Source organism: Pelodiscus sinensis, chromosome 1 (genome assembly GCF_052426305.1).
Source record: "Pelodiscus sinensis isolate ZL-2025 chromosome 1, ASM5242630v1, whole genome shotgun sequence".
In the NCBI taxonomy this organism is placed as follows: domain Eukaryota; kingdom Metazoa; phylum Chordata; order Testudines; family Trionychidae; genus Pelodiscus; species Pelodiscus sinensis.
The window spans coordinates 53576965-53595980 of NC_143052.1; the positions used below are offsets into that span (position 1 = coordinate 53576965).

At 41.7% G+C, this 19016-nt stretch overlaps 1 protein-coding gene across 1 annotated transcript in view; it reads left to right on the forward strand.

The window, feature by feature from the left end:
• The window catches only part of PNPLA8 (patatin like domain 8, phospholipase A2), a 60150-nt gene that overhangs the window by 16686 nt on the left and 24448 nt on the right, over window positions 1-19016 (forward strand). The window contains exons 6-8 of the mRNA XM_006122501.3: window positions 705-876; window positions 8763-8820; window positions 14294-14488. Coding sequence (XP_006122563.3) covers window positions 705-876; window positions 8763-8820; window positions 14294-14488 — 425 coding nt within the window. The remainder of the gene's footprint in view (window positions 1-704; window positions 877-8762; window positions 8821-14293; window positions 14489-19016) is intronic.

A 19016-nucleotide genomic window follows, 5' to 3' on the forward strand; every position in this document is an offset into this window, starting at 1 on the left:
ATGCTGGCCCTTACCCTTAAAGCAAGTACTGTGATGCTCTTGACAGCATTGTCTCAAGTCTGTTCTGTGGTACTCTGCAAGCATACTCTTCAAATACAATTGAATCTTTTTTTCTCAGCAGTTTAAACTCAGGCTATTTTGATACACACTAGATGGCACTATGAATGAATAGCTAACTATAAATCAATTGCAAATAACTATATAATAGAGCACTCTAAGCTTTTTATTTTTCAGAACTTTCCTAGAATCTTTACATCTTTATTTAATATCTTTACTGAATTGATAAGTTTGTCAGATGTTCTGTATATAAAAAGTAAGAAATAAACAGCATGATTTTATTTTAGGTTGTTGCATATAGCTTAGACTGCACATTTTTTTTGCTTTCTGAAATGAAAAAAGGGATTTAACTTGATATGCATATTTTATGTATGTTTTTGCAGTAATAATCTATATTTTATTGTTTCTTTGACAACTTTCCATAATTTTATTACTAATAAGAAAATTTGTGTTTATCATTTATGTCCCTCCAAAAATTAATATATTCTTTGAACAAAAATAAGTATGAGACATAAATATCAATTGATCATACATTTTAAAGGAAAATATTGTAATATATGAATTATCATGGTTTCTGAACCTTACATTAAAATAAATACTGCATCATTGTATCTTCCTAAGTTACATTTCAGATTTTATTTTTTCAGGTGCTATATTAGCATTTATGTTGGGGTTGTTCCATCTTTCCCTGAATGAATGTGAGGAGCTGTATCAAAAGTTAGGATCAGATGTGTTTAAGCAGAATGTCATTGTCGGGACAATGAAAATGGGTTGGAACCATGCATTTTATGACAGTGATATCTGGGAAAAGATGCTCAAGTAAGTTAAAAGTGACTTTAAGTTCTGAAAATCTGTGTCTGTGTTAGCTGACTGCAAATTTACAACTGTGCATAAAGTAGAAGCAACTTGCTATCCATCCTCAGTAGTATAATGGTGAATTTGCCGCATTGTGCTTTTCTGGGAAGTATCTCTTCTTGACAGTTGCTTTGTAAGCAGCACAATATTGAAGGTCATGTATGTTAGTAGAAAATTACATCTGAATTGTTTCAGTATCAGGAAAAAGAATGGCAACATAATGTAACCTTTGAAAATAAGTGTTGGTTTAATTTCACATTTAGCATTTTAAAGATATAAAAACATGGAGCAAGCATATTTTACAATAACTTCTTTCTTCTCCAGCCTTACCTGGAGTGAAAAATACATTGCCTAGTTCTTCAGGGTTGGCCTTTAATTGGCTTAAGATGCATTTTTTTCAGTGGTACAGTATTACAGCAGCTCCAGTCTCTCACCAGCTTATGACTTTCTGTGGCTTTAGTGGTCCAACTCGTGTATTTTCAGGTTTAGTGACTGGAGTGACTTGATCTACCTTGGGTTGGGGTAAGAGCATTGCAAAAGCTTTATGCATGGTGGCATATCTTGCGTAGAAAGATATAAATAAAAACTTGAGTGGTTGCACATGTGCGTTTTACTCTTAACGTGCATGCACAGTTGCCAGAAGTTTCCAGTGGTACCCATTGGGGTGGCTTGAGTACTTTATGCTGCCATGGACTGCTGGCATTGGTATATAGAGCAAGGTGACTCTGAGCCCTCTAAGTTCCTTCTTACTGCTTATGATGGTCACTGGAACTATTCTTGCATTTGAAGTTGTTTCCTTCAACTATGTTCTCGTTTATTATAAATAAATAGTTTTGGGGTTCTTTTACCATCTCGGGGTATCTGTCATGGTGGTATCTGCTGCCAATGAGAGGGAAAGGCAGGGAGATCAGGGTGCAACCTTTTTGATAGAAAAGCTTATTCTACTGTGGGGCTACAGTATTACAAACCAGCATGCACTTTTGGGCAGGTATGACTTTAATTTATGGGACTCTGTGCTGACATTTTAAAGATCTGCTCCCAGAAGATGCTAGGCAGGAGTTCCTCTCATTAGTGAAAGAGGGGAAGTTGGTGATGAGGATCTCAATGCAAGCTTCGCTACTCATGGCTGACTTTGCCACCTGGTCCCTGTCCTCAGAGTAGGAGCATAGGAGCTTCAGGGTGCAGTCTGCTAGCTCCCACAGGAGGTCCAATAAATTGTGTAGAACCAGCCCATCAGTGATCCTTACTCTTTTTGGAACAAACTGATGCTAAATTCCATGGGTTAAAGGCAACATTAAGGTCCCTTGGGTTATACACTTCAGCCCCTTTCAGGAAGCACTTCAGGCCTTAGCAACTCCTCTGGTATCCTGTTCCAGCTATCCAAAAGGAGCTCCAAAGAAAGAAATGTAGAAGTTATAGGCCTAGACTACATCTTCCTTCTACTTGTGCTCCACTTACATATCCAAGGGGTTTTAACCAGCTGTTTAACTAGGGGTTTTAACTAGCATGCTTGAGAATGCCATGCCAGGATGCCAGACCCCATTTTTCCTTTGTTTCCCATTTCCTCAGTCCTTGGACCTATATAATCATGTACCATTGGGTACTGAGTGATGTAGAAGTAGGATATACCCTTCATGTGTTTCTACTCCTCCCTCACTCCCTGTCCTCCTTTCTTTCATGAAGCACTTCAAGTCCAGGATGTTCAGTCTTTCTTTCAGGTAGGAGCTATAGAGGAGGTTCCTCAGAATTTAAAAGGGTTTGTACTGCCATTATTTTCTAATCCCAAAAGCCAAGAGAGATATCAGATTTATTTAAACCTGCATCATCTCAACAGCTATCTCAACAAATAAAATTTTGCATGGTCATCGTGGCATCCATTATTCCCTCTCTAGGGACTGGTACTCTGACCTCAGTCTTAGAGATGCCTACTTTCACAAAAAGTTCCTCAGATTCATAGTGAAGCACCTGCAGTACCCGATCACAGTTTTTAAGTTTAGCTTTCTTGCAGCTCCTCAGATGTTCATATAATGTGAAGCCATGGAAGCATCATTCCTTAGGAAACAAGAAGGGAAGACCAAAAGATGCTAACTCTATAACTCACATAGGAGGTGGAAGATCCAGGTTCAAGTCAGTCCCTGTGCGTCCTCTATCCCAGGTTAATTATTCATAAGTGAAGCATCTGTGACAAGAAAAAAATGGAGTGATCCTCTTGATATTGGCCTTTAGACTTGTGACTAGGACACTCTCCTGGGTGAAGGAAGACCTAGTGCAAGTCTCTGATTTGCCTGACTTGGAAGAAGGTACTTGATCCTGGGTCTGCCACGTTCCAGCTGAGTGTCTTGATCACCAGGCATCATTCCTTAGGAAACAAGAAGGGATGTTAAATTGTGGTTAATCAGTTAATTGATGCAATTTCCGGTTGGGCTCTTACTACATTTTAATTGCAGAGCCATAGTTGGGTTAGCTCCCAAGGCCGGCATGAGCCAAGAATGAAGTCCCAGCTTGCCCTGATTCCGGGATACTGTGGCTCTGCCCCCCTCCCTCCCTGCATTGCGGAGACAGTGCTGGGGGGAACTGGCTCCTCCTCCCCCATCCTTACTGTCTCTGGTAGTCGACTAGTTGACTACTCCCTTACATCCCTAGAGATGAGGGTGCAAATCTACCCTTATCTGGACAACTGACTAGTAGGAATGCCAACATGTAGTAAACTACATGATTAACCGATAAGCACTCTCCATTTGCTAAGCAGCAATCTGGTCATCAGTGCACAATTTCTCCTCCCATTATGCCACCACTCAGTAATCAAGAGATGATGCCAAATTTGCTCGAATGTACTGCAGGCTTTGTGTATATACATTCTAATCCCTCCACCTGTTTAAGTTACCAAGAGTGGAATGAACATGTGTAATCACTCAATTAAAAACAGTTACTAACCTTTTGTAACTGTTCTTCAAGATGTGTTGCACATGTGCATTCCATGACATGCCTTCCTACCTCTGCCTCAGAATTTCCAGAAGGAATGATCTGGGTATACTGGGGGTCAGCCATGCCCTTTGTGTGAATGGCAGCAGCACACAGCAGCAGAGGGTGCTCCAGGCACCCTGGCAGGCACCACTGAAGGAAAAATTTCTGGTGACTGTGCATAGGACATACACATGCTAAGGCCAGAAAGGACATACACAATGCATCTGTGGCTACGTCTACACTACATGCTTGCACACGAAGATTTTGCGCAAAAACTTCTTGTGCAAAAACTTCTTGCGCAAGAGCACACCCATACCTCAAAGCACATCGCAAAAGCACCCAAGAGAGCATCCACACTGCATGGTTGCTCTTGCACAAGAAAGCTCTTGTGCTTTTTCCCATAGGAGGATCCACACTTGCCTTTTTGCGCAATAATTGTAGCACAGGAAGGAGTTATGCCTCGTAAAAGGAGGTTTACCTATACTGGCAAAAACCCTCTCCTCTGCCATTTAACTGTTGATTTACGTGTGCAAAAGCACATTTGAGGTGTGGATGCTTCATGGGTTTTTGTGCAAAAACAGCTGGTTTTGCACAAAAACTTTCCAGTGTAGACATAACCTCAAAGAACAACAGTAACAAAAAGTTAGTAATCATTTTATCTAACGCTCAACTATCTGAAGATGGAATCATTCTACTGCAATCGACTCTTTCATTGAGAACCCTCTTTATCTAACTTCTGATACTGTCTGAGGTACCTAAAAACTATATGGAAGTAAAGACAGTGAAAAAGCATTATGTAGAGAAGTGTTTCACTATTGAAGAAGAAGAGGAAAATGTGGAGTTGAACTGTCCTGTAAGTGAGACACTTAAGCCTCAGCATTATCCTCCATAATGATACCTTTAATAATTTTTTCAGGCCTCTAAGTAGCTTTTCAGTTTCATTCAAGAGTTCTCTTTATGTTTGACATCATGAAAATGGCTGACACCAATCTTTGAATATGCTATAAAATTATAGTGTAAAGGCAAAGAGAGGTCCTTGTTAAGAAGGTTCTCGTTCTATTGCAGCCATACCTGTATTTATGACAAATAAATAATTGGAGTTCTTTGCCTTGGATATTCTCCTCCAGACAGCTTTAAGTTCACAGGACCACAGCTAGCTAGGTCTGCAAATGATGAATCTGGACCTGGAAGGAACCTCGAGAGATCATCAAGTCCCGATATTAACAATATTAAAGGAAAAGAAACACAGTATTACAAAAACCAAAAACCCAATGTAAAATGATTGGTTGACTATGAAGAAAGACCCAGTAATGGTGACAAGCACCCGTTCAGGAAAATTGCATTCTTATCCAGTTATAGTTACGCTTTTTAAAAGGAAAGCCACAGAACCATTGTGTCTAGATTGTCTGAAGATGCTATCCAAAAATGCAGAGAAAGGAGTATGAAGAGATCTTTGCCATTTGATCAGACATAAAAGAAAAAGATGAGAACTTTCTCATGTGCAGTCATCTGACATATTTGTCCAATCCTATTTAAACTTAATTTAAAGAAGTAGAATCTAACACAGTCCAGTGCCCTTTTAAATTTGTTAAAAATTCTTCCACATCCTCCACCACCTTCAATGTTAGATGGTCAAAAAAGGAGGATTGATCTTCAACTTCCCAATTATGCTCATCAGAATCTTCTCAGGAAGATTGTCTCCACCATTTGCCCCAAGCGTGAAACTTGTTCTGAGCACAAGCAGGCCATTTTGATCAAAACAAAGCATGCCTTGTATATGAGTTACAGTATAGGGAGCCATTGCATACAAAATTATAAGGACTTCTAACAGATTAGACTGCCGACAATGCTGCCATGTTCTCAGTAGCATGTTCTTAATCACTTTGATCATATTGGTCCTTCAGCCCTTGTATATATTGTGCTGATCACAACATGTGTTCCATTTTTCTTGTGTACTGGTTTTCTTTTTCATGTGTGGCCATGACTTTCACAATAAAATCTTCCAGTCTTTTTGGAGCTCATTCCAGTGGTCATTTCAGTTCCCATGGGTATCACTTGGGGACAGCTGCAGTTCATCAATTGTTAATGAACCTCACTATAATCTAATTAACAAATATTTGAAACTCATGAGGTACAAAACCAAATCACTCTTCAGAGATGTTCTAGTTCAGTACAACTGGTCTGTAATTTAGATGTCGTATATTGAGCTCACAGGGAGGAAGGGGTTGAAATTCAAGACTGATAAACTTGTGTCCAAAATCTGTGAGCGTAGGTTGTTGCGTTATATTACATCAAAATGCGGAAAAGTTGTGGAAGTAAAATCTCACAAGGCAGACCACTTATATTAGAATATCATGTGTTTTGTTCTTACTTACCTCGCAGGGAGCAGCTGTGAGTGTTTGACAAACTAGCCAAAATGCTGGTATATTTAGGGGAATTGATTTGTATATGAAAATAGATGATCACTGAGCAGAGAATTGGTGGATGGTGATATTATGCATTGTCTAAAGTTACTAGAGAGAGCTTATTTCAAACAAATACTTTTTACACCAGTACAATAACTTTAATCTCTACTGCTCTCCAAAGATGAGCTGGTGCTCAGGGAGCATGGGGCCCAGGCAATGCCGCAACCAATCCAGACATACTCCTTAACAGCAGTACTGTTAGCAGGGTCTCTCTTTAGTCTCATCCACATTATGGCTGTCTTCTGCATGGGTAGATGGCACTGTGGTCTTCATGCATCCTCTTCTCTTCTGCCTCCTTGCCATGAGCACTTGGTCAGAGAGAATCATATTTTTTCTCTTGAATGGAAATCTATTTGTCAATATATAATATAAACTTATCTTGGTTATAAAACACTGGAATGTTTGGTTTTTTTAAAATCAATGTGTTCCAGGGATTTAACAACAGGACTTGCCTTTTCACTTCTCCTTCAAGTATGTATGAGGAGAGGGATGCTCTTTATCACACTGGTCCCTAGTTTTACTACAGGTTGGACCTCCCAAAACCAGGACTCCCTCATCTGGCAACATCCCTGGTCTGGCAGGACCATTGGTGTTCCTGGGCCAGGGAGTCCTGGCTGGGAGCCCCAGTGGCAAGAGGGCTGGTGTCTCAGAGCCCAGCGGGGTGAGGCTGGCACCAGAGCCCCAGTAGTGCAGCAGGGGTCACGGCAGCCGCAGTAGCAGGGCTGGAGATGTGGCAGATGCGGCCCCCCCCCCGGTAGCGGGGCCAGGACTGGAGATGTGGCAGTCGCAGCAGCTGGGCTGCGGGTGGGGCAGTCCAGACTGTCGGGGCCGCAACAGCCTGGCAGAGGCGGTGGCTGGGGTCAGCAGCGGGGAGGGAAGGTGGCTTGAGGAACTGGTAGCAGGGGACCTCCTCTGGTCCAGCAAATTCCCTTGTTTGGGACCAGCCAAGTCCTGAGGATGCCATACTAGAGAGGACCAACCTGTATCTTACCTTTCTCTTGAAAAAGTGTACGCAAGAAGCTTTATCCAAGACATACTAGTGCCATTATCTATTGTTAGGCCCATTGTTGTGTAATATAGTCATTTAATTATCTGTACAGGAAGTTTAGCAGTAACATAGAAAAATTTGCACTTCACCCAAAGTTATTAGGTTGGACAAATCCAGAGAGGACTTCAGAGGGACTTATGTAAGAATCATAGAATCTGAGAATACTAGGACTGGAAGTGACCTTGAGAGGTCATCGAGTCCAGTCCCCTGCCCCCACGGCAGGACCAGGCACCATCTAGACCATCTCTGATAGACATTTATCCAACCTACTCTTAAATACCTCCACAGATGGAGATTCCACAAACTCCCTGGACAATTTATTCCAGTGTTTAACCACCTTGACAGTTAGGAACTATTTCCTAACGTCCAACCTAAACCTCCCTTGGTGCAGTTTAAGCCCATTGCTTGTTCTATCCCCAGAGGCCAAGATGAACAAGTTTTCTCTCTGCTCCTTTTGACACCCTTTTAGATACGTGAAAACTGCTATCATGTCCCCCCCTCAATCTTCTCTTTTCCAAACTAATCAAACCCAATTCTTTCAGCCTTCCTTCATAGGTCATGTTCTCTAGACCTTTAATCATTCTTGTTGCTCTTCTCTGGACCCTCTCCAATTTCTCCACATCTTTCTTGAAATGCGGTGCCCAGAACTGGACACAATACTCCAACTGAGGCCTAAGCTAGGTGAATGTGCAAGACTTTGACAAATGAAAGCAAGTGTTGATAAGTGCAAAGTAATGCACATTTCAAGGAAACAAATATAACTGCTTCTGCACCTTGCAGAATTAACTGTATTACCTCAAGAAAGGGAGGTAGGTGTCATTGTGGCTAATTCAGTGAAGAAAACCTATGCCCAAAAACGTAAACAGGATGTTTGGCTGCATAAAAAATGGGGTGAATAATAATACAGAAAATATTATCATGCCATTATATATTCAGTGGTGCATCTTATTGCATACAGTTTCCTCATACATTTGAGGAAATTGTATGCAATATAAATCACCTCATCTCAGAAACAATAGAAAAATTAGTGGAGGCTTAGAAAAGAGTGAAGTTATTTGTCATGGTAAAACTCTTAAAGCCACGTCCCTTGAGGGAAAAGGGACACAATCGGGAGGGGGGGGTAAAGGGGTAACAAGACATAGCGGAGCTGAAGTCGTAAGGACTCCCGGACAGAATTGCAAAAATGCTCTGGCCATAGATGGCCCGTGGACCGTGAGTTTGAGATGCTGTCTCAAAAGCTTGTCTATCACTAACAGAAGTTAGTCTAATAAATGATATTACCTCATCCGAATTATGTCTCTGGTGTTGACTAGTTTATTGTTCAAATAATGCCAAACTGTTGATGCCTTTTCAATTTTTTACTTGTTATATAGAGATAGAATGGGATCAGATCTTATGATTGAAACTGCAAGAAATCCCAAATGTCCTAAGGTAAGTGCAGATTAAAAAAAAAATCAATATTTTATTGAAAAAATTAATTAGGAAAAAACAGCTTTGGGTGATGGTTCTATCACTTGAAAAAATATTATTTGTACAAATCATGTAATTTTTGTAACCTATACTCTGAAAGGTTTCTATAAAAACAACATCCATTTAAAAATTAAAACTCCATGAGATATCTTAAAGATTTGCCAACCCTGCTGCAGTAGTTTTATACTTTAAGCTGATAGCAGTATACTGATTTTTAGATAGGTTGGTTCCCATAAGATGATGTTCATGAACTGAATACTGAGACATACTTCTCAACTACACTCATTTTTGTGTCATATCTTGGATTCTACAATTTTCAATTTTTTTTATCCTAGAATCCTTTCTAGGAATGTTAAAATTAGATTAATCGACTAATCGAATAGTTGATGGAATTTCCATAGACTATTCAGTTAGTCAATAAAGGCGCTTCCACTTTGAAATGTAGCAAGAGCCCGCTAGGCTGCTGCTACATTTCAAAGGCAAAAGTGCCGCACAGCATTCCACCTTTTGAAATGTACAAGAGCCCCACCAGGAGCTCTTGTGTGTTTCAATTATTGAAACACCGTGTGGAGCCGGACTCTCTGAGTCCCCGCTAGCCCCAAGCTCCATGCAGTGCTTCCACTTTGAAATGTACAAGAGCCCTAGCAGAGACTCTTGGACATTTCAAAGGTGGAATGACGCCACTGTGCCCCTGCCCCATCCCATGGAGCTGGAGCTGGGGGGGAACCAGCTTTTAAGCCGTCTCCCCCAAGTACCTTCTCCTTATCTCCTCTCCACTCCTCCCCCCGCCCGGCCTTGCTGCCTCTTTCTGCCAGAGGCAGTGTAACTCTGTAGGGCTCAGGGACAGGTGCCTCCCCCTCGGGGTCAGTGGGCGGCCACTGCACCCACTAAACCCTGCTTAGTCTCTAGTGGGAAATTAGGTGTGGCTTTCGGGTTAAGGACAGTCCTACATAGCCATCAGTGGCAAACAGTTCAGAACCCCGGCCCTGGTTCAAGACAGGGCAGCAGGCAAACAAACACAGTTCTCAGCCCAGGCCTTTGATTCAGGCAGTAAACGAACAGTTCTGAGCCCCCTCCCTGCCTCAGGCCTTGGTTCAGGACGGGGCTGCAAACAGGTAAAGAGTTCAGAGCCCCAAGCCTTGGTACAAGGTGAGGCGGCAGGCAGACAGTTCAGACAGTCTTAATATAAGCACCCAGCCGCATCCCCTTGCTCACTCGGGGGTCTGGCAGGTCCAAGTTGCAGTTCCATAACAGCCAAAGAGGGAGACTGCCACCCAGTAGTAGGGTGGCAGGGGGAACACAGGCCCACCCACTCCACTGCCTCCCAGTCCAAGCCCCTAGTAGCAGCAGAGCAGTCCGCTGCCAAGTCAGCACAAAGCCGCACCACAAAATTGTGCCCAGGTTCTGGTCTACCCAAACAGTGGTTGGCTACCCATGGACTTCTTCCCTTTTCCCCCTTGGGTGGTACCTGTGCCCAGTGCAGGTCCTCTGGGCTTCGTAGCTCTGGAACCCTTGGCCAGGAAAGCAGTCTCTTTAGTACGTTGTCCAGTTGGGGCCTCGGTGACCCAGGCCAGTCCTCTGCTTCTCCTGGGTCGAGCTCCTCCTTTGGGTGCGCAGAGGCGGCTTCTGGCTCTTTCTGTCACTGGCCTTGCACTGGTCTCTCTGGTAGGCCTTTAATATCCCTGGACCCGTTTCCTGGCTTCCGGTCAGGTGGGTCACTAGGGCCAGGTGCTGCCCACCAAGGCTCAGGGATGGACGCCACTCAACTCCACTGTAGACAGAAAGAGGGGGAAGCGGCTATGTGACTAGTGTGTCTACTTCGGATAAGCTTTTGCTCATTGGCTAGTCAACTAGTTGATTAGTTGCTTATATCCCTAATCCCTTTAGTAGTGATCTCTTTTCTCGGTACCAGTTAGTTGGAGAGGTGTTTATATCTAGCCCAGCACTGGAGTGAAAAATGGGAAAGGAAAGGTTATTTTGGTTTTGGTGTGTGGAAAGAGGAGAAATAATGATTAAATCATGAACAGTTTGGTAATTAGTAGGTGTCTTATTGTAGTACTATAGCCAATATTTTAACATTAAAAGAAAAAGGTTCTGATTTTTCAAAAAATAGACAGAAGCACAACTGATTGTCATTATACTCCATGTGTAAGAGGAAGACATGAAAAAAGCTGGTATAGCCTATTATTTTGAGGGAGGATGATATTCAACTTTCAAATTCAAGTTTCTCAGTAACAAAATAAGTTTATAAATTGATATGGAAGTTATTTAGTGTAACCACTTTAGTGATGGCAGTCTAACGTGATTATAGTATTATCCCAGTGGTCCCCAACGCGGTGCTCGCAGGCGCCATGGCGCCCGCCGGGACATTTATGTGCGCCTGCTGAAACATCTGGGCTGGGCCCCCCCCGGCGCGCGGCACATGCATGGTGCCGGCTCCAGGCGCGGGACACATGGGCGGCCCCTCCCCTGGGCGTGCGGAACATGTGCAGGGCCGGCCCGGGGTGCGTTGCCGGCCCCTGCCCCAGGCGCACGGCACATGCGCAGTGCCGACCCCGGGCGCATGGCTCGTGGGTGGCCCCGCCCCCGGCTGCGTGGCGCATGCGTGGCCCCGCCCCCGGATGCCCAGCACGTGAGCATCTCCGCCCCCGGGCGCCCAGCAGTCACGCAACGTTGGGGATCACTGTATTATCCAAATAAAAAAATGGTCATACAAGGTGCTTTGTGCTCTCAACTCCTAATGAATTCAATAAGGAAGGGTTTTCCAGGAAGCATTTAAGTACGTCACATGTTAGGATTCTATCCTGATGTGAAAAATGTATGTGTTAATAAGCAAATAAAATTTTTTGAGTGTAATCCTATTCCCATTGAAGTCACTGAAAGTTTTGCTATTGGCTTCAATGGAAGCAGAAGACTCTCTCTCTCTCTCTCTCCCTCCCTCCCTCCCTCCCTCTCCCCCCCCCCCCCCCCATAAAAGAAACTTTTCCTGCAGGACAACAGAATGACGTAATCATGTCACTTTGCATCCCGCAGCCCTGCCCTCAGCCACCCTGCCTCCCCTCTTTCTCCACCCCTCCCCTGTACTCTGGGGGAGGGGGGGCATGAGCCACATGCCCTGTCCTTTCGCAGGGGCAGGGTAGAGCTGGAGCCACGAGGTCTCCCCCTTCGTGGCGGGGGGGGGGCGAGGAGTGGAGCCACGAGGTCTCTCCAATCATGGGGAGGTGGAACCACAAGGTCTCCCCCCTTGTGCGGGGGGGGGGGGGCAGAGCCACGAGGTCTCCTTCCTCGTGGGGGGGGCAGAGCCCTGAGGCTTCCCCCCCTCATGGGAGGGGACTGGGGGCTGTGTGCCTCCCTCCCTTTCCCCCCCATGGCCAGAGGGAGAAAGCTGGGTCTGCCTCAGCTCAGCTCAACTCCCCATGGCCGGAGGGAAAGAATGGGCCAGCCACCCGGCAGCCAGAGGGAGAGAGCCGGGCCAGCCTTGGCCTGGCCCGACCCTCCAGCACCTGGAGGGAGAGAGTCAGAATAGTGTTGGCCTCGCCCAAGCCCCCCAGTGGCTTAGGGAGAGAGCAGAAGCAGGCTAAGGCTGTCAAGCCTCAGCCTGGCTCTTCTTGGTGGCTGCATGGAGAGCTGGGGATGACTACCCGCAGAGAAGGAGATTGTTGAGCATAGCGAGCAAGGGGCACAGCCCCCTTGTTTGAGGTGAACAGAAAATTGTTGTACCTCATCATTTGTAGCTTAATCACTGTCTCTCAGAAGTTTTATATATATTGTTTTTATTCCTGTTAAAGCTATGTTTACTGTGAATAGAGTAATTTACTTGCAATTTTGCCACTGAGAGATTGGAGTTAATGCACTGATATCATTACTTCAACTTGAAGTGCTGATGAGTAATACTTTCATAAAAACAAAGACTACTTTTGTAAAAGCATGCAAATAGTATCAGCCACCCACTAATTTGTTAAGAGACATTGTTTTAGACAATACCAGCCATACTCAGTCTATGCATCATCAGTTAAAGATCTTGCAAATTCTTACCATCATATAGTAAGCATTTTGTAAATAGTGATTATAATTATGGGTAAGTGTCTCTCTAAAATATGCTGATCGCTGCTTCCAGACCTTTCTTTCTGGGAAGTATTACTTTATCTCTCCCACTTAGAATGACATGTACAATTCTTTTGTTCATGGTATTTCAGTAGCATTGTGAAAAAATCTAGGACTATAAAATGTAGGAGAATTTTGCATTTCTTACCATCTTAGTTATTTTACCTAGTTGTTTGATCATTTTTGTTGAAATGTAGTAATGTTTTTTTTATCTATTTTGTTTTTCTAAGGTAAGGAAACATGCCACAAGTATTATACACAGGTGTAGTTGTATAATTGTTTTAAGATATGAGTCTCTATGCTAGTTTGGACAGCCTAAGATTACTGTCTCTGGGAAAAAAAAGACATGCAGTTGAGTTTTGTATCATTAGGTATGTGTTCCACATCATTTCTGCTTGGATAGTGCTATTTTCTGGCTTTTTTAAGGTTGCTCCATTTTGGAACCTTGACCACCTTCTTTTTGTATTGATTAGAAATAACTATTTATAGTAGCCCCAAGAATCTGGAAATAATATCCAGATAAGTTAAAAAATAATAAAACACTTGTTAGATTTAGGTAGGCTCTTGTCTTTAAAGAATATTTTTCCAATATTTGCCTTTAACTTACTAATAAAAAGTCCAAAGATCATTTTATGTCAGGGATCTGGTTATTTTCTGTAAAATTCCAGTTAATGGAGCTAGTTGAAAACAGAACAGCAAATGGTGATAATCTCATCATTTCTCATTGAAAATAAGTCCAAAAAAAATATTTCACTGATTTATAAACTTCCTTTGTTAATATGGAGGTCTACTTTCTCTTGATTGATAAGACGCTGGTAACTTGTGATACCTGTCAACTCCCTCTGTGCTTTCTTTGCATTGAGTTCTATGGGTTTTTTAAAGATAAAAATAATATAGGATACTGTCTTTGCCTCAGAGTTTGAGCTTCTCTGGCTTTTACAGACTAGCGGAATCTTAGAGAAGAGGAGGTATCTCAACTCTGCAGTTGTGATACTATCTGACATGGAAGAAGCATTGGTGAGCTCCACAGAGAGCAATGTCCATATTTCACAATCAGAAGGGCAGTAGACTATGACATTAGGATAGAAACAAAACAAAAAAAGAATGTTTCTTGATTATACCTAATAAAAATGGGTATAACCAGGTTGTACATCACAAAGCATTCATTTTTGTATAAGCTGTCCATGTGAATTTTATTCTCCTGTTTTACTTTAGTGGTTGTATTGTCAGGTGTACAGCATGATGTGCAAAGACAATGTTTAAATCTTGTAGCTGTGGGAGATCTAATGTGCTGGCATCTGAAGCCATATTTATTTTTCTAATCTATTAGGTAGCTGCAGTAAGCACCATTGTAAACAGAGGAATACCACTGAAAGCATTTGTGTTTAGAAACTACAACCACTTTCCAGGTATCAAATCTCACTACATTGGAGGTTGTCAGTATAAACTATGGCAAGCCATTAGAGCATCATCTGCTGCACCTGGCTATTTTCAGGAGTATGTCTTGGGTAATGACCTTCATCAGGTAAGTTGACATCTGCATAAGTAATAAACCCTGCTACGTTATACTTGGGGATGAATATGTAAGAACAATTACCATGTTTTATTCTATTCTTTGTGTCCTGTAGCACCTTAGAAACTAACAGATTTATTAGAGCACAAGTTTTTGTGAGTTTTACCCACTTGATCAGATGAATTGAAATGGAAGTTACGCAAGCAGGGGCATATACATAAGAAATTGATCGTATTAATGAAACATTAACAATGATGCATTACCTTCATTAACACAAGCAAATTCTTCCTTATATGCACCCCTGCTTCTGTAACTTCCACTCCAGTTCGTCTGATGATGTGAGTTTTACCCACGAAAGCTTATGCCCTAATAAATCTGTTAGTCTCTAAGGGTACGTCTACACTGCACGGCTGTTACAGGATACCAGAGGTATCCTGAAATACCTACCCCACGTCTACACAAGCTGCCTGTTATTTCAGAATATGTTTCAAAATAACGGGCATGCTATTTCAGCATCCTGGTAACCCTCTTTCCACAAGGGTTTAGGGATGTCTCAAAATAGTGTGTTACTTCAAAATTTGGCACTGTGTAGATGCACCAAATTTCGAAATAGCCTATTCCTAAATTCAGTCGAAATAAGATATGCAATTTGCATAGCGCAAATTGCGTATCTTATTTTGAGTTTAGGATGCTGTGTAGATGTACCCTACGGTGCCACAGGATTCCTGGTTTTTGCAGATACAGGCTTATATGGCTATCCTCCAAGTCTAACCTTAGTAATATTTTTTCTTTAAATTATTAGGAACTGGTAGCTAAGAATGTTATGGGGAGGAAAGAAAACTGTTAGTTATTTTGACAATTACAGAAGAGTTGAAAAACATGGAGAGAGAGAGACTTTCTCTGTCACTCCATTCACCCTGACATACACACACCTGTCCCACCTTTAAATCCTTCTAAATCAGGAAGGAAACCATAAAACAGTTGGAAATTGGTTCCTATTTCCAACTGGTATTTCATTAGGTATTATTTCACTAAGCAGATGTTCCAGCTAATATTAAATAGTAGCATAAAGTGTGAAAAATACAAATTAGTATTATTCAGTGTTCCTTACTTACACTTGTGAAGTTTATAATTTATTATTTCAGTTTCCCTCACTGACAATCATAGCTCTCAGGAGAATTTCCCTTGCAATCTGAGACCACATGCGTTGTTATAGTAGGCCTGCTGCCACAGCACCTCTTCTGGCAGCTACCACTTATATGTAATTCAGCATAAATGTGTAGTTAGTAAAACTTGACAAGCCAACATCTTACATCAACAGCCTATTCCTTCATAAGAAACGGTTACCTTTTCACTGACCTGTGAGAAAGTACAAAGAGAAGCACACATTTCTCTAACAGTTCTCTTTTCAGTCTTTCTGTGTTGTTTGCTTCCTCCAGTACTCTCCTTACTGACAGTCCTTCAGGTCTTCTGATTTTTAAAGGGTTCTTTTAATAGTGTACAGTTACCTAATGCAGAGAGAGTGCACTTAAACCTTTTGTTGCAGATAGATACTTTATTGGTTCTGAGTCAGAGGATATTAAACTTGAGATATTCAGTATCAAAAGTACTGGTTTCTACTGCTTGAGCTAAAGGAGAAGTTCCATTATGTTGCATCTTTAGTAGACTCAACACTGCATGAACATCAGCTGCTAGAAGAGAAAACAGCACATTTTAGACAAGTTACAATGCACTGTCCTCTGAACTAGGGATGTTAAATATCGGTTAATTGAATAGTCAATTAACCTCATGAATTCTTATTTATTGATCAACTATCCTGTAGTCCCCAGAGGTGGGGCTGGCAGCCAGTGTGCTCTGGCCCCGCTCCTGGGGAGCCTCCTGCCACCCCATGCTGCTGCTTCTCTATCCAGTGGGGTGGGAGCTAGTCTGCGAGGGGAGCCACTTTAAAAACCAGCTGCTTGCATGCCTGGCTCCTAATACACTTTAAATGCAGAGCTGCAGCGGGGGGTAGGTCCTCGACCCAGTGCAAGCTGGGACTGAGCTGGGCTGCTGGCCAGCCTGCTAAAAAATTTACTGGTAAGGGCGGGAGGGAAATGTGTGCAGTCTGTAGCATTAACCTATAAGCTTTTGCTAATCGGTTAATCGCCTATACTATTACATCCCTACTCTGAACTTCCTAATGAGACACATTTCTTAGGGCCTGATCCCATCTGTTTAGGCCTATCAGTTAAATATAACTTGCCCAAGTCATGATTAAGGAGTATTGAAGCGTGTACACATCAAATATTGAAGACTTTGTTTAGTATATTTGATGCGAAGAATAGCTAAGAGTAATGGAATGAAATTACAAGGGCTACAATTTATACTAAATATCAGGAAAATTTCTGATATATAAGGGTGGCACCATGGAGATGGTGCTGGGGGGAGCTGGCTTTTAAGCCAGCTCCCCGCAGCACCAGCTTCATAGAGGCAGCAAGCAGGTGGAAGCGATTAGTCACTACTCCAGTTGGCTACCCAATAAGGTCGACTACTCAACTACTTGCTAATATCCCTAATAAATGAACAGAATGGTGTTTAGAAGACATTATTATGTCAGATATAATCCATTAGTGACTACAATATACAACTTCATAAACTTCTTTTAAAACTCTCAAAGCTGAAGTAATTCTGATATACAGTCAGTTCACCTCTTTTTTTTACTTTGAAACTTCTCCAGCTCTGGTAGGTTTGATGGTTTATTTCCTCTCTGTTTTCCTAAGATCAGGTCTCAACATATTCACTTGCCTACTTATATTTTGAGAGTTAAAAATCATGGTTGACAGTTGGCATTGGAGAGTAGGCTCCAAAGGAGCTCTATCTTTAGAGGGGTAGGAGACTTTCTTGTAGAGTTCTGAAAGATGCAATAGGAGGATAATGAGCCTTCCTATTGCACTCTTCTCCTAAGTCTTATTTTGCCAGTGTGTGCAAAGTACGTTAGACAAGTGAACTGAGATGTGAGTTATCAAGGTTGCTGGGAATCTGATGGAATTTGGGGAAAATCTAGTATGTATGCCTTTACTGTCATGGTGATAGCGTGGTAATTGGTACTTCAGACATCTAATCCTTATGTGGCACCGTATCTGGAACACTCAATAGTCACATTTTCATTACCTGTATCCATTAGTCTCATTGACCAGAATACTGGAGAAAAGACTTTCCTTTTGATTTTGAATATAGAGGAATCATTCTGTTTGATCACCTTGTATTACTGTTGTATATTACATTTGTTCATATATCAATTTGATGAGAAAAATTGTGGCTGTGTTTTAGGAGCTTGGCTCAACTGGAAATTAAATGCATATTAAAATTTTAATTTTTTTTACAGAAATTATATAGTGTGCTTGCATTAAAGAAATTATATATATCTATATAAAAATTATATACAGCCATATGTTTGCAGAGAGTAGTGTTCTCTGAATTATAGCATTTGTTTTTAAAAGATGAGCTTTAGAAATGGCTTGGAAAATGTCCTTTCACTGTTCAGAATAGCTCATCATCATGTTATCTTTTTCAACACCACTAATTCTATAGTCACATAGCATATGGAAATCTGGTTACAGTTTTTACGGTTAAAATAAAGTCTGTAGAGGTACCTGGAGACCCAATTAATGTGTCAAAATGGTTATTAAAATACTAGTCAAAGTTCAGCATTAAAATTGAAACATTAAAATTTAGGGCATTTGGCTTTCTGTTTTTGATAAGAGATTACTTATGGACAAAATGTATCATCAGTTTGTCAGTTGGTTTCATCTTTCAATTTTGGTTGTAAAAATGGTATAGACAGTTGACCTGACTTCAGGGCATCAGGATGAGTCTGAAAAATATTTATTCTGGCATTCCAAAACGTTTGTAGATTTGTATAGGTAGTCGGCCTGTTTGTTTGCCTCACTAATGTTGTTTGATATTTGTTGAAACTGGAGACCTTTCTAAAACTGTATGAACTTAGCTAGATGAGTGAAGCAAAGCCAGGATTGAGATGCATTAGCAGAGCAGCATAGGAAATATTGAACAATGCATTCCTGAACTATGTCTGACTCTAACCATGGGTCAGTTGCTCAGTTTAATTCCCCCCACCCACATACATGTGCATGCGCGTGCATATACATGTGTTCTATTTCTAGGAAAATGTACAACATGGTTCACAGAGTTGGTTGCTGTCAAATTTTGGAAAGGCTCAGAAATATATTATGCTAATTATTACTTAAATTTAACTCTTTCAGCACAAATATTAACAGTGTATGGGATTGGTGCATCTCAGGCATCAGATGCCTAAATATTTTTCCTATTTGTCGGAGAGAGATCAGCTGCTATACAATTCATATTGCCAAAAAAGAATCACAATGTTTATATTTGCTCAGTCATGCAGTGCTATCTTGTTACACACTAGCAAGTAGGAAAAACAGTGCAGCTGCTGGTAGATGAGAGGAAGAGGATTAATGTACTTTGTGGCTCAAAAGAGGAACACATTAAACATTCAAAGGGATTTAATCCCTCTAGCATG